This window comes from Oryzias melastigma, linkage group LG15, assembly GCF_002922805.2.
Source record: "Oryzias melastigma strain HK-1 linkage group LG15, ASM292280v2, whole genome shotgun sequence".
Classification (NCBI taxonomy): Eukaryota; Metazoa; Chordata; class Actinopteri; order Beloniformes; family Adrianichthyidae; genus Oryzias; species Oryzias melastigma.
Genome location: NC_050526.1, coordinates 23,784,630 through 23,798,706, shown reverse-complemented (window position 1 = coordinate 23,798,706; position 14,077 = coordinate 23,784,630). Strand labels below are relative to the sequence as shown.

The 14,077-nt window shown below is 40.7% G+C and overlaps 1 protein-coding gene across 7 annotated transcripts in view; it reads left to right on the top strand.

Annotated features, from left to right (window-relative positions):
* The window catches only part of dst (dystonin), a 92,473-nt gene that overhangs the window by 47,014 nt on the left and 31,382 nt on the right, over positions 1 to 14,077 (top strand). For all 7 annotated transcript variants that reach the window (XM_036215470.1, XM_036215471.1, XM_036215472.1 and 4 more), the window contains 21 exons: positions 269 to 4,036; positions 4,110 to 4,253; positions 4,350 to 4,565; positions 4,648 to 4,791; positions 4,875 to 5,111; positions 5,895 to 6,047; positions 6,139 to 6,372; positions 6,468 to 6,752; positions 6,998 to 7,540; positions 7,706 to 7,882; positions 8,784 to 8,907; positions 9,297 to 9,505; positions 9,579 to 9,896; positions 9,982 to 10,148; positions 10,247 to 10,403; positions 10,801 to 10,927; positions 11,043 to 11,093; positions 11,895 to 12,130; positions 12,279 to 12,408; positions 12,698 to 12,897; positions 13,389 to 13,887. In XM_036215470.1, the coding sequence (XP_036071363.1) occupies positions 269 to 4,036; positions 4,110 to 4,253; positions 4,350 to 4,565; positions 4,648 to 4,791; positions 4,875 to 5,111; positions 5,895 to 6,047; positions 6,139 to 6,372; positions 6,468 to 6,752; positions 6,998 to 7,540; positions 7,706 to 7,882; positions 8,784 to 8,907; positions 9,297 to 9,505; positions 9,579 to 9,896; positions 9,982 to 10,148; positions 10,247 to 10,403; positions 10,801 to 10,927; positions 11,043 to 11,093; positions 11,895 to 12,130; positions 12,279 to 12,408; positions 12,698 to 12,897; positions 13,389 to 13,887 (8,119 nt within the window). The remainder of the gene's footprint in view (positions 1 to 268; positions 4,037 to 4,109; positions 4,254 to 4,349; positions 4,566 to 4,647; positions 4,792 to 4,874; positions 5,112 to 5,894; positions 6,048 to 6,138; positions 6,373 to 6,467; positions 6,753 to 6,997; positions 7,541 to 7,705; positions 7,883 to 8,783; positions 8,908 to 9,296; positions 9,506 to 9,578; positions 9,897 to 9,981; positions 10,149 to 10,246; positions 10,404 to 10,800; positions 10,928 to 11,042; positions 11,094 to 11,894; positions 12,131 to 12,278; positions 12,409 to 12,697; positions 12,898 to 13,388; positions 13,888 to 14,077) is intronic.

Here is a 14,077-nt window from a genome sequence, read left to right as displayed (position 1 = left end):
TCACTGCGATCTGACTAACTACACTCTTTTTGCAAGACGCTGGATCCTGCAGTCTCAGGTGCATGACAGCTTTAACAGTGATGTGTGTTCCTTTTTGTGATGCAATCCTGTCATATTCTTACTCTCCTGCACAAACTTTTAACATGCTCGTGTTTGTATGATGGTGAGTATACAATTTGTCTTGCTTTTGAATATTTTGGTAAGAAAAGTAGCAGAAAATATGTTTCTTAAAGTTGTCAAGTAACTCGACATTTTCCTTTTTCTGCAGAATTTCAAAATGACCCATTGTTTGATGGATGAAGTAACTTGGGTCACTTTTCCAGAGTCCCAAGTAACCCCCAACCCCTCCCTGTATGAGACAAGTGTGGACCATGAAAAAACTATCCCATACAAGTCTGCACCAAAGCACCCATCACAGTACGAAGCAGACAAATGCATACAAAGTTTGCACATTTCCTCTGTGTCCCTGTCTGACGTGGCAGCAGCAAGGGGAGGGTCAGAATATGAAGAACTGGTCATTAAAATAATAGAGATCAGTGAGGAGGAAGATGGAGTGGATGTGTGGTACACAGGAGACACACTGACTCTGGACAAAGCTTTTGAGTGGAGTCTCATTCCTGCTTCCCTGTATGCTGAAATTCTTCAGAGACAGAAATCCACTCAGGATTTTGATGAAAACCTTTCTCTTATTGAGGATGAGGAGCTGTTGGAATCTTGTGAGGTGAACAGAATGATCCTAAACTGCCTCAACAGGCCTAAATCCAATGAACCAGAGAGAAATATAAAGATTTTAAGGTCTTTAAATGGTGACTTAAAGGATCAAAAGATCACATCAAGGGAAGATGTTACAGAAAAAGATAGAAATCTAGTATCACAAAACTCTCATGAAGGTGTTGATTTGAGGGTGGATGCAGCCGTTCAGTGTGATTTGATGAGTTGCAGCAGCTGCCTCACTGTGTTGGGACACCAGCAGCAGTTTTTAGGGCTGGTTTTGCCAAAGTCTGAGCAAACCATGACAGCTTCACTCCATCAACAGATCGATCATCAAATCAACGTGATCAGCAGCAGACTGTTGAGTAGTCCAAGAAAAATTGCAGCATTTTATATTCCAGAGTGTTCAGAGGTGATGGATTTCACTACTGCTGTTCAATATGGTTTCGTCGACGCTCGCACAGCAGATGTGCTGAAGTCTGTTGAGATTCCTGATGAGTTTCCTGATTTTAATGATCTTTGTGAAAAGTTTTCATCTTGGCTTATATATAAAAGAGTATCAGTTGAGGGATGGCAGCGCAGTTCGGTGGGTGCAGAGGGGGGCAGACCAACTCCCACAGAAGCAGAACAGTTGTTCATCTCACACCTGATGATCAATAGTTACATTGATCTAAAGTCAGCTCAGAGGGTGCTAATCCTCGACAGTCATTTAACACAAGTGACTCAGGCTTTTCTTGAAGACTTTAAGCTCAGGGATCCTTCAAAGCCCACTGATGTGAAGATGCGTTCACATATCAACAGAGAAACAGAGAAACTGGTGGAAAACACTATCGATGCAGATGATGTTTTTAGGGACATAACATTTAATGAAAGGTCACAGCTTTTATTTGAACCTCACAGTTGTTCCTCTCTAAGCAATAAAACCAAAATGTTTGAAGCAAAGCCTCTCACAACTGAAATACTGGATAATGGAGACCGTCCAGATACAATCGAGCCCACTGAGCAAGATGAAGGCCAATCTGAAAGCAGTACAAACTGGAATGGCTTAAATTATTTTGGACAGAAAAACTACAAAGATGAATTCAAATTTGAAAACCTTGAAGCCCAATCATCTCCAGAAACATCAGGCTCATCCAAATTCTGCACAAAGTCACAATTGGACGTGATTGACTCTGAGTCGTCATTTACGTCATGCCTTCAGAAGCCGTACTTCAGGAAATCAGTAAGTGCAGATGACAGTCAGGCTGAGTTTTTGTCCTTTGATGACCTAATGGAGGAAGAAAGCCAATCTGATCACCCTGTTTCATCTATGTATGCTCAAATGGTAGCAGGGTGTGCTGCAGACAATGATCCTGAGGGATATTGTGACTTTACAGAAGCTTTTATTTGGAGAGCAGCAGATGAAAAATCTGTCCTGGAGCTGAATGACCCACAGTCTGATGAAGAAATGTGCATCTTAGAGGCTGAGGAGGGGGCAGCAGGTGTTCTGAAACAGTCAAACCTGTATCAAACACAACAGAACTTATCGGAGTCTCCATCATCATCTGAAAACAAACACATTGATCCTCAAAGCAGCTTTTATCCCAATGGAAATAACATTTTATTTACTTCTGAGGATGACAGCTTATGCTTATCGGATAAGAATACAGTTGAAAATGTGCTGCATCCCTCTGAGAGGAAGGTTCCTGTCGTGTTCCTTGATTTACCCAAAGAGGACTCTGACAGTGCAGAAATAGAAAAACAAAGAAAGTCAAAAATGAGACCAGACTGTGAGGATCACTCTCATCAGCATGAGATGAACTCACCGTCCTCTTGGAGTGAGACACCAGCAGACAATAGTCCTCAGGCTGTGAATGGTACCTCAAAGCTTGTAATCAGTGAGCACCTGACAGGTGGAGCTAGTGTCAGCAGAAGTTTGGTAGATGATTCTGCTCCGACAGAGACAGTATTAACCCCCTATGTCTGCACTGACACACAGAGTCAACACATTACTTCTGCTTTCAACGTATGTGAGTCAAGCTGCCCTCTCACGGATGATGTTTTCACTGCTGTTTGTGTGGTCCCATCATCACAAAAGGATAAAAACAGAATAGGAACTGACAGAGTTACTACTCGCTCATGTTTGGATGAAGATCCAGTTAGGAGTGCAGATTGCTCATCCTCCAGGGATTTAGATGCAGGTGGGGTCATGTTTGCATTAGAGGGTGGTGGTAACTATGATATAAACTGTACAGAAAATAGCAGCAGAATTGCCTCACCCCAGCAACCGGGGCCTCTTTTGATAGCCGACTGCATCGTTGAATCAAAGCGTGACTGTTTTCAGAATGCTCAGAGTGAAGTTTTAACTCCTTCACAGAATCTCCCTTCATCTCAATCACCATCTGTTCCATTCAGTAACCTGAAAGCAGAAGACACCAGTCACACAAGATGTGATATGAAGGATTTAATTCTGACTGATGAAGAGTTTGTGGGTTCAAATAGTGAAACAAATAATTTCACATTTCAGAATGAGAGTCTTTACCCATCAGAACAGCATGGTGACAGTTGTGAGGCTTCTAGTGATTCTGGGAAGAACTTTGCATCATGGCAGGAGATAACCAATGATGATAGAAATGCACTGTGCTCTAATCCACCCTCTGCAACACCAGACACTCCCTTTAGACATTCAGAAATAGAAGAGAATGTAAGGTCTGTCTGTCAATCAGAATTTAAAATAATAAATGAAAGCATTTCAGACCATTCTCAGGGAGCAGCTGATGTCCTTTCAGAAAGCTGCAATACATTTACCAGTACCTCCATAGAATCGCATAATTCTTCACAGACAGCTGTAGATGATTGTGAGGAAAAGCTACTCAAAGACAGTGTTTTGCAAAAGGACAGAGATGATCTAGAGTGTCTAGATTCTCAGGAGAGTAATGGACCTGGCGGTGTTGTGGACAGCAGTTCCATGTGTATTTCCTCGGAAATCCAGAGGCAGAACACCTTCAGTTCAAACAGCCAAGACAAAGAAAACTCACAATCCGTGTGTCAGGAAGAAACTATAACAGAAGATTTGGATGCTCCAAATATCCAGCAGCAGTTCCTGCAGCTTTTCCAGAGTGTTTCCTCAGACCAAGACTTCTCAGTCCTTCAGGAAATGATAGACTCACTGAGCAATGCCCTTGGACCCAGCTCCATGGAGGAGCGCTGGCACACTTTGGAGAGCATTCAGGAGGAGAGCTTAGAGGATGAGGATGAGGAGGTCGCAGAAGAAGAGTCTAGACCCCAGTATGCTGCTGCAGCAGTTCAAAGAACACCCCCTCAAGTTTCTGACTTCTCAGAAAAGGTAAAACAAAATAATAAGATAGTAACTAAACCAGTCTTGTTCCAGAACTTAAGACAAAATTTTCCTTTTTCAGTTTTCCGTTCAGGATTACCTGGAGTGTATCGGGAAACTTCAAGATCACACGGACGCGTTAGAAGACATAAGGAAAGACCTCTCAATGCAGGGAAACACAAGCAAAAGCATGGAAGAACTGCAGATCTATCTGGATGAATGTCAGGTTAGAAGTCAACAACTGCAGTTCATTTGACATTTATTGCTTTATTTCATTTATTAAATGTGCTATTTGTTTTTTATCTTTTTTAAATGTGCACAGATTTTAGAGTCTGAACTTTCTAGAGTGGGTGATGTTCTGACAGCAGATGTGGAGAAAGCCAAACAGCTCCTGAATTCTGCTGATGAGGATCTTCCCGTCCAAATCCACAAAGATTTGGCCTTGGCATATCGGCACCTGGAGCCAAACTTCACTGCTGTCTCCCAGATGTGTGCAGAGAAGAAGAAGTCCCTCACTCAAGCAATGGAGGAAGGACGGGTCAGTCTCGTCAGATGGTTAAAAAAAAAAAAAAGAATGTGAAAATGGAATCACATTTTTACTTTAACTTCTGTATTTTCAGACAAACTTAGAATCAGAGTACCAAAAACATCTGACTGACCTCGACGGCCTCAGAAACACGATTCAAAAAGCCTCTGACTTTTGGGATGTTGACCTAAAAACATGTGATGAGGACGCACTAAAACATCTGAGCCATCAGAACAAGGTTTTTCTTTTGTTCTTTTAAAATGCAAGCCACCAATTGAGACCAAGGCTTTCTCAGCACTCTTCCATCTTTTATTACCATAGGACACAGAGGACAATCTTCTCAAAGAAGCTAGGCTTAAGCTGGAGGACGTCACATTTGATATCCAGTGCTTCATTTCTGAAAACGCTCAGTTCCTGAGTCCAGCTCAGAGCAGCTACCTCCTCAAGTTCCTCACCACCACACAGCGGGCCCTCAGGGAGCAGACGGAAAGGATCACGGCGCAGAGGAGCGCCTTGGATGTCGCGTTGAACACTAACGAGAAAGAAAATCAGGAGAAGGTCTGCCTTATGGTCATAAATAGAAATAAAAAATGCAAGCAGGAATTAGGCAAAAATTCAGGCAGTTTAGAGAAATCTGTCAGAAATTTGACACAAGATGGAAACACTAGTAGAAAAATCAGCTACTAATATGTCGTTTCTGCACTCTTTCCTTTTGAGTATAGTGTTCATATGATAGGAAAAGGTAGAAAATCTTTCAGTGTTGCTTTGTTTATGAAGTTAATGCATATACTGTAGAAGTAAATGATGCACAGTTGGGTAGTTGGGAAAGAGAACCATGCATGTCTAGAGGTACAAGGAAATGATTAAGGCAAGAAAGTAAAAGTGGGTTTGTCACTTGTTTATTTGGATAAAATCAGTTACAGATCTTATAAACTGACTTCAATGACACCCTAAATTTTGTAGTTATATTGTGAGTATGTCTATATAAGTACAAATATTTGAAGAAATAACATAAATGCATGTTTTTGGTGCTTGATAGCTGCAAACTAACCTTTGTGTTGTGCTGGTTATCCTCTGCAGGCCTCAGGATTCCTCTGAACAATAGATATCGGACAAAAAGGACTTTCTTTTCTGGAATTTACCATTTTATAAAACCCAATGAATGCATAACAGCATGTTTACAGCATACTGAGTTTTATTTTACAATTACACTGAAAAGAAATGTTTCACCTGCAAATGTTGCATGTTATTTTAATGTTGTTGAAACATCTGTAACTGCAGATAATAGTGCAAACACTGGTAATAATTTGGTTATAATTTTTGCTGTTTTTTTGTTGTCAGTCTTTTTCAGTGAAACACAAGGAGTTTACAGATAAGCTGGAGGACATGTGTGACAGTCTCACGTTGACGGAAAACCGACTGATTGGTCACAAACAGGAGGCTAAAACCATTGAGTGCATCCCAGACCTGCAGCAGTACCAACAGGAGCATCAGGTTTGGCTCTTATTCATTCTGTCTCTTTAACTGGAAAAAGAAGACTTTCACTGGTCAAGGTCTTATTTTTTTTTTTTTTTTTCCCTTCAAGGCTCTTCAGAAAGATGTGCTGATAAATGCCAGTGCCTTAAACGAGGTAATCAGCAGTTCTAAAAAGTTTTTGGAGGAGAACCGCAATAAGATGACACCAGATCAGATCGCCATTATCGAGAGCAAGTTGGAAGAGGCTAAAAGCAAAGCCAGCCTCATAAACCAGCAGGCGGAGGAGTCCAAGAAAGACTTGGAGAAAATAGTTACAACAACCATAAAACAGGAGAGCGAAAAGGTTCTTATTACTTCCATCTGCAAAACTATGTAAAACATTTGAATTTGACGTTCAGTGTTTGGCATCATGGTTCCTGATGTGTGGTCTGTTTGCAGGCTGCAGCTGTGGAACGACTTGAAGAAAATAAGAATAAAATTGAAGGTCTTCTGGACTGGATATCCAACATAGGGAATGAAAACAAGAACAATCAGGATCAAAATGACCATATAAGTAAAGAGAATGGAAACCTGCCGGAGGAAACATCAGCCAAAGGACTGATAGACGAACACGATGATGCCAATGGAAATGCAGTGCAGACCCCTGAAAATGATTTAGGTGGAAAGAAAGAACGCCAGAGTGATTCAGGGCTGGATCTTGATGACCAGTATGGCAAAATAAAGGTATTGTTGGTTTTTCACAAAAAAGTCCAGCTTTTTCATTTTTGTATGGCCTTTACCGAACTTTACCTTTTTAAAAGTCATAATGCTTTGAGTTATCTAATACAAACCTCAAAGAATGGATCAGAAAAACTGTAGAAACTGACAAAAAATTTGATTGTAAAAGGCATGGTATTTTCAAAATATGCATTTTATTAAAACAGTATTAAAACAGTAATAATTAAAAGTGGGACTAATGTTTTCCTCAGGCACGCCATCAGGAGATTCTGTCCCAACAGCAGAATCTGATTATGGCCACCCGCTCCACGCAGGCTCTGCTTGACAAACAAGCCAACGTTCTGTCCTCTGAGGAGAAGGAGGCACTGCAGAAGAACATCGATGACCTGCAGGAGCGCTACGAGGCCTCGCTGACTCAGGCCGAACAGCAGATGAAGCAGGTGCAGTGCGTCCAGGAGGAGCTGAAAAAGTTCAAAGACGACTGTGAGGAGTTTGAAGACTGGCTGTGTGAGGCTGATAAAGAGATGGAGGAGCTTGGCGCTCCTGCAGCGTCCCTCAATATCCTGACTGATAAGCTCCAGCAACAGAAAAGCTTCTCGGAGGACGTCATTTCCCACAAAGGGGATCTCCGCTTCATCACTATTTCTGGACAGAAGGTGTTAGATGCAGCTAAAGCGTGTGGCTTGGCTGATCCTAAGAATCCTCAGCTGCACATAGATACTTCAGGGACCTGCTCTGCTGTCAAGGAAAAGCTGGATTCAGCTGCAGATCGATACAAAGCACTTCATTCTCAGGTATTTGCTTTGCAACTATCATGCAGTTCTTGATTGTGCCACTAGGTGGTAGCACTAAAATGCATCTTCCTCAAGCGACAATTTTGGATTCAAATAGTGTTTTACTTACTGTGCCTCTGTAGCACATTCAAATGACCCTAACAATGATCTTTTTGTCTGTTTTAGTGCAATACGCTTGGCAACAACCTCAGGGATGTTGTGGACAAATACAAAAAGTACGATGACACAAGCACTGACCTTTTGAAGTGGCTCAACAACTCGGAGGATGAGGCAAGAAAGCAGCAATCAGAAGCCATAGCAGCTGACCTGCAGATGCTGCAGAAACAGCTGGAGGAGACCAAGGTAAGACGCATGATTGAAGACCTACTCAGATCTTTTGATCTAACTTAAAAGGGTCCCCAGTGGTCTTTAAATTAAGATTAAAATCTAAAAACCTGTCATTTTCTAGGACATATTTATGCATCATTAGAAATTCACCTCTGAGTTGTGGGCGAGACCTCCTGATTCACAATGATTTGAATAAAATAATAGTCAGAAATTGAGTTTTAAGCTTAAATTTCTTTATACTTGTTCCTACATCATCAGAAAGTTGCCACGAGAACATGTTAAAATCACCAAAAACATAATTTTCATCAGAATGACTGCTCTCTCTTCATTCTAAAAGGCAAAACAATTTCATCCACACCATGTTTTATTTTATTATAAATGAATCCTATCCACATGTTCAGCAGAAAGAGTTAAACTCATGCAGAACTTGAATTACAACAGCTTTCTATAACCATGGCCCCATATATCTGACTTAAATTAAACATGGAAAGAAATCTGGCAATCTGTTTGAAGCTCTACTTAGAAATTCACTTCTGCGTGCAAAATGGTTAAAACAGGTTATTTTTAGCGTGCACGCTCTAACAACATGATAAATGAATGGTGCGATAGAGCTGTCTCTGTCAAAGCTTTTGGCTACAGCTGGTTCCAGCATTTCATTGTAGGGAGGTAGTTACTTACAGTACAGATAAAAAGTAAATGTGTGCCAAACAGGAAACACTGTTCCAACAGCTTAAATTACAAATCAGAGCTGAAATCATAAGCCTCTCTACAAATGAAGTAGACAGTTACAATTTATCCTGGGTATTTTATCTGTTCCATAAGTGAAATAAACCTTCCACCGAGCAAGAGGTCATGCAATTATATAAGGAATGTTTTAGCTTTATTGACTTTTTTGTTTTTGTTTGCACATCTCCAGGCTTTACAAGGTCAGATGATGGGGCATCAAACTGCTGTTGAGACGCTACGCAAAACTGCAGAGTCCTTAGTAACATGCGAAGGAAACCTGTTGAGCAATCAAGACGAGATCCAGGAGACAGTAGGTGAGGAAAGATCAGACTCCTCGTGTTCCGTTTACAGAAGGTCTCAGTATGATGAAGTTTTGCATCACATGTAATTTAAAGGAATTTCTTTGGGGAATTAAATGTAAAAATGCATGAATATAAAGTCTGCATTCAGTAATGATGTAAACAGCTATTCAAACTTCTGAGATTAGAAGACACATCCCATAAAAGTTCAATGCTGGCAGGAAAGTTGGCTTTTTAAGACAACACATGAACATCATCTGCAACATTTATGACTTAACTTTTTGATTAGACAGTTAAAGCATTCATGACCATCCTCTGCTGTCTTCTGACATATGCTTACCTGTTTAGCTGACTGAAAGATTCATGTGTTTCGGGTGTTTTTGTGTTATCTGTGTTTGCTCCAGACGACATTGTGGAACGCTATGACAACCTGTCCAAGTGCGTGACTGATCGGAATGAGAAGCTGCACGTTACCCTGACACGCTCCATGAGCGTGCAGGATGGTCTGCATGAGATGATGGGATGGATGGAGGGAGTTGAGGCCAGTCTGAAAGAGAATGAGTCCATACCCTTGGACTCTGCTGTTCTTGGAGATATTCTCAGTAAAAAAGTGGTAAGAACTATTTTTATTATCTAAATTATTAAAAAAAAGGCTTGTTTTGCTATTTGTTTTAAACTTCTTTCAGGCTTTGGAGCAGGACATAGCAGGTCGGCAGAGCAGTATCTCAGCCATGAAAGAAAAGGTGAGGAAGTTTGCAGAGACGGCCGATCCTTCCTCAGCCGTTGCTCTGCAGTCCAAGATGGACGCTCTCTCGCAGCGCTTCTCTGATGCTTGCGATAAGCACAAGAAGAAGATCTCCCAGCTGGAACAAGTGAAAGAAAAGGTCGAGCAGTTTGAAAACACTGCAGAGAAAGTTCAGCAAGTTGTTGAGAAGCGTATGAAAGAACTGCATGAAACAGATGGACCAGGAAAAACCTTTAGTGAAATGTCTCAGCTAATGCAGGCAAGTATAATTCAAACAGCCCATAATATATAAGTTCGCTTTTATTTTTTAATCAGTGTAGCTGTATATTTTAATTTAATTGTAGAGTATGAAAGAAGAGATGTCTGGATGTGAAAGTGATATGGAGAAGCTGAAGCATTTGTCCAAGGAGTTGTCCGGTTTAAACTCTGATGGAAACAAAGCAAAGCTTCAAAGCAAGATGGACAATCTCTCTGGCATTTTCAATACTTTCAAGGATACCGCCAAGGAAAAGTAAGTCAGAGGATGGTAACTCAATCTTCGTTTTCTCGTTTTGGATTGTTATTGTGGAGGTGAAGGCATGATTTAACCATTTTGGCTGTCTCGTACAGAGAGGAAGAGCTGTCATCCTGTCAGGACCAGCTGGGAGAGTTCAGACGTTCAGCCACTGAGCTCAACCAGTGGCTAGAAGAGACCAATAAAAGAGTGCCTGCAGCTTTGCCAAGCAGCAGTGAGAAAAACCTGGAAAAAGACCTGCACACAGTCAACGTGAGTTATGAGCCATATAAAAGGTTTAGAATAGAGACAGTGTTATCCCTACTCTTCCAAAATGCTGGAACAGAAGTCGCAGATGATGCTTTACATCTGACATTTGCAAGAACAGACAGAAGTGAGCATGTTTTAATAGATACTAGTCCTCCCTAAACTGTCCACCGCCCCAAACTGCTTTCTATTCCAGCGATTAACAGATAAATGGTGAAAGTATTTACAGCGCATGAGTGGGAGGAGAGCAGACAGAGTGCTTTCATCCCAATACGTTACTCAAGCATCATTTATGTAAAACGTCTTTTTAAGAACACTTCTCATATATTTCATGAAATCCTTTATGTTTATTCTAAGAATAATTCCTTCTTACACTGTTTTTACGAGAATTCTTCCTCATCAGGGGCTGTTGGAGGAGTGGACATCCAAAGGCCCTGCTGTTCAGGACCTGAACTCTAAAGGATCCGCTCTGTGCAGCCTCATCACTTTTATCACATCCCCCGCTAAAGCTAAGATCCTCAACAAGTCAGGTAAACGTCTACCATCACAAGTCTGGATCAGGACTGCATCACCACTAACCATCAGTGATTGAAAATAAATCTGCTGCTAACGCTCGTGATGTTTTTTCTTATGTCTTTGCATCAGCTCTTACTAACGGTGGTGATCCAACGAGTCATATCTACCTAACCAATAAAGGTAACCAAGTGCAGATGATAATACATCAAAAAACTGCATGTGGTGGCTGGCACTTTGCTCAGTTTATAATTTATAATAAAGGACTTTTTCCAAATAACCATAGTAGCATGCTGGGATGAGAGTCACATTTTTATGCTATAAATAGTCGCTTAAAAAAGTGTCTTGATACATTTTCTATAAACATTTGGGCTCATAGTAGGAGTACTGACTGCATGTACACTTTTTTTTAGACAATGATAAATTAATGAATTTTATTTAAAAAAAAAAACATGTAGATATATCACATCTATTTTAAGGTGAGTAGAAAATAAATTAAAGAAAAATCAAACTTTTATCTTGATAATATAATTGTTCCTAATCCTAAACAAACATATTTGAACCTATAAATACAGTGAAAACTCATGTCACATTAAATGCTTTAAATATGATTTTAAAACCAAAACTATTATGTATTTTATTAAAAAAGGAATTTCAACAATCAGCAACAAGGAAAATATTTCACCAAAGCTTCAGAATTACCTTTTAGCATATAGAAGGCCTGCAGTAGATGAAATTGAAAACTTTATTTCACCCTTTTGAATAAGTGAAACACTATTTCTGCCTTGTATGTAATGTAATTATCATAATTTATTGCCAAATAAGTAACAAATTTCCTCAATAATTTGTATTTTCACCAGTACCTTTTTTATTCTTTTTTTTTTGTTTTACTTTACTGTTGTGAAGTTCCCTTTTAAAACAATAATATACGTATGATGTTGCAGTTTCATAACCAGTTGTTGAACTTTTTTTGGGCACTCTTAGAACTGATGGGAATCCAGCAGAACATGACGTTTGTCAGTGAAGGATACGCAGAGCTCGGGGAAACTCTGAAGAGCCGAGCTGAGCAGATGAGTAATTTGCTGCAGGAGGTCAAAGAGGCCCAAAAGGAGACGGAGGACATGATGACATGGCTGAAGGACATGAAAAACACGGCAGCGTCCTGGAACGATGCAGCAATGGAGAAAAAATCTGTGAAAACACAGCTTGAGCAGCAGAAGGTACAACTGTGGCGTTGCTGACCTAATGGACTTTTTCATCAAGTTGTGTTCCAAAAATGCTGTTCTTGTTGACCTTTCTCTTCACTGAATGAAATGGTGATAAAAATGACTGGATTAAACTTGAATGCTTTTTCTTTTTTTTTCTCAGGCGTTTGAGGATGGCATGAAGCAGAAGCAGGAGCAGCTCCAGAAGCTCAGAGAAAAGCTTCTGGGCTTGATTACCACCCATCCAAACTCCCCTGAGGCAGCAAAATGGAAGCAGATGCTGGCAGAAATAGGTATGTAGTAAGACGTTGGATCCAGATGGCCCCCACAGCTAATGTGATTAACTGAAATTGTACCAAGTGTGTTGAAGTCCAATAACCATAGAAACATGTCGCATGATTAAAGGTTTAGCTAAAACATACGATTTGTTGCATCCTGTTTGAAACTGTAACAGAATGTCAGCACCTCTCTCCTCACACAATGTCGTCGCCTCGCAGCGGGAGAACAACAAAGCGACAGGAAGCAGAGAGCTGTTGGTGCTGACTAATGCAGAAGGGTGTGATTGCTCTGCCTTTTGATCAGATGCTGCCTGGGAAGAGGTCAACGGCTCTGTGGAGGAGAGGAAGCTGCACCTGGAACAGTCCAACAAGAACCTGGACATCTTTCAAACAACAGAGAAACAACTTTGTCAGTGGCTTTCAGAGAAGGAGCTGATGATGAGTGTGCTTGGACCTCTGTCAGTCGACCCAAACATGCTTAAAATGCAGAAGCAACAAGTTCAGGTTAGTGCAATGTGCAAGAATGGGTTACTAAAGACCCACTCTGATTGTGATCCATGAAGTGTTCCAGGTGGTCTTATAATTACGATTACCGTATACTGGTTTTAGCCAAAAAAAGAAAACTGTTGTTTTCTAGAACATAGTTTCTGCAGAACAGCAGTAGCTCATCAGAAATTTGACTTTTGTTGCACAGTAACCCCATTCTCTTCCCTCTTACCATTGCTGAGAGCTTTTATGAAGGATAGAGATGTGGTGTCTTTTTTTTTAAATAACATTTTTTATCTGCTCCTGATTCAGGATTTGAATAAAGAAATACTTAGAAATGCAATTTTAAGATTATTTTCTTTATACATGTCCTCCATCATCAGAAAAATGCAGCAAAAACATGTTTAAAACACCAAAACATGATTTTTATTAGAGTGGGTCTTTAAAGTTTACAAAAAATGTTCATGTTGACTCTTTCTTTTAATGTTTGTCCTTCGGTTTTACCACAGATCCTGCAGAATGAATTCAAGAGCCGCAAACCTCAATATGAGCAACTTGAGGAAGCGGCTTCAGCCATCTTGAGCTCTTCAGCCAACCAGGAGCCTTCAAGTGGAAAGCTGGTGAAGGAGCAGCTCGCCGCGGTCACCCAGAAGTGGCAAGGCCTCACGGGCCAGCTGGACCAGCGAGATAGCCTCATTGATCAGGCGGTAGTGAAGACTGGGCAGTTTCAAGAGCTGCTGAAGAGCTTAAGTCACACTGCCAATCAGCTGGAGAATCAGCTTACCAACCATCACACTAGTAGCACTCAGCCAGATGCTGTGAGGAAACAGCTGGAGGATGCTCAAAACATCTCTGCGCAGCTGAAAGAGGAGATGAAGAAGCTGAAGCAGGCTGAAGCCATCAATGCAGAGCTCTCAGCGATGGTGACTGAGGATTATCTGAAGGCAGACCTGGCCAGGCAGCTGGAAAGTGTCAGCAAGCCCATAAAACAGCTAGAAGACAAAACAGGTTGGCCTTTCACTTTGGTGTAATAATGAATTTTAATTAGTTTTTAGTCAAAACAGCTCCCTTCAGCTTTTAAAGCTCAAAGTGGAGCACTTTACTTTGAGCTGTCAGATTAATATACTGTTAAAACTAATTTTGTTCATAAAGAAACAGCTATAATATTTACCCCTAATTTGGGAGAAAATATTTCTCT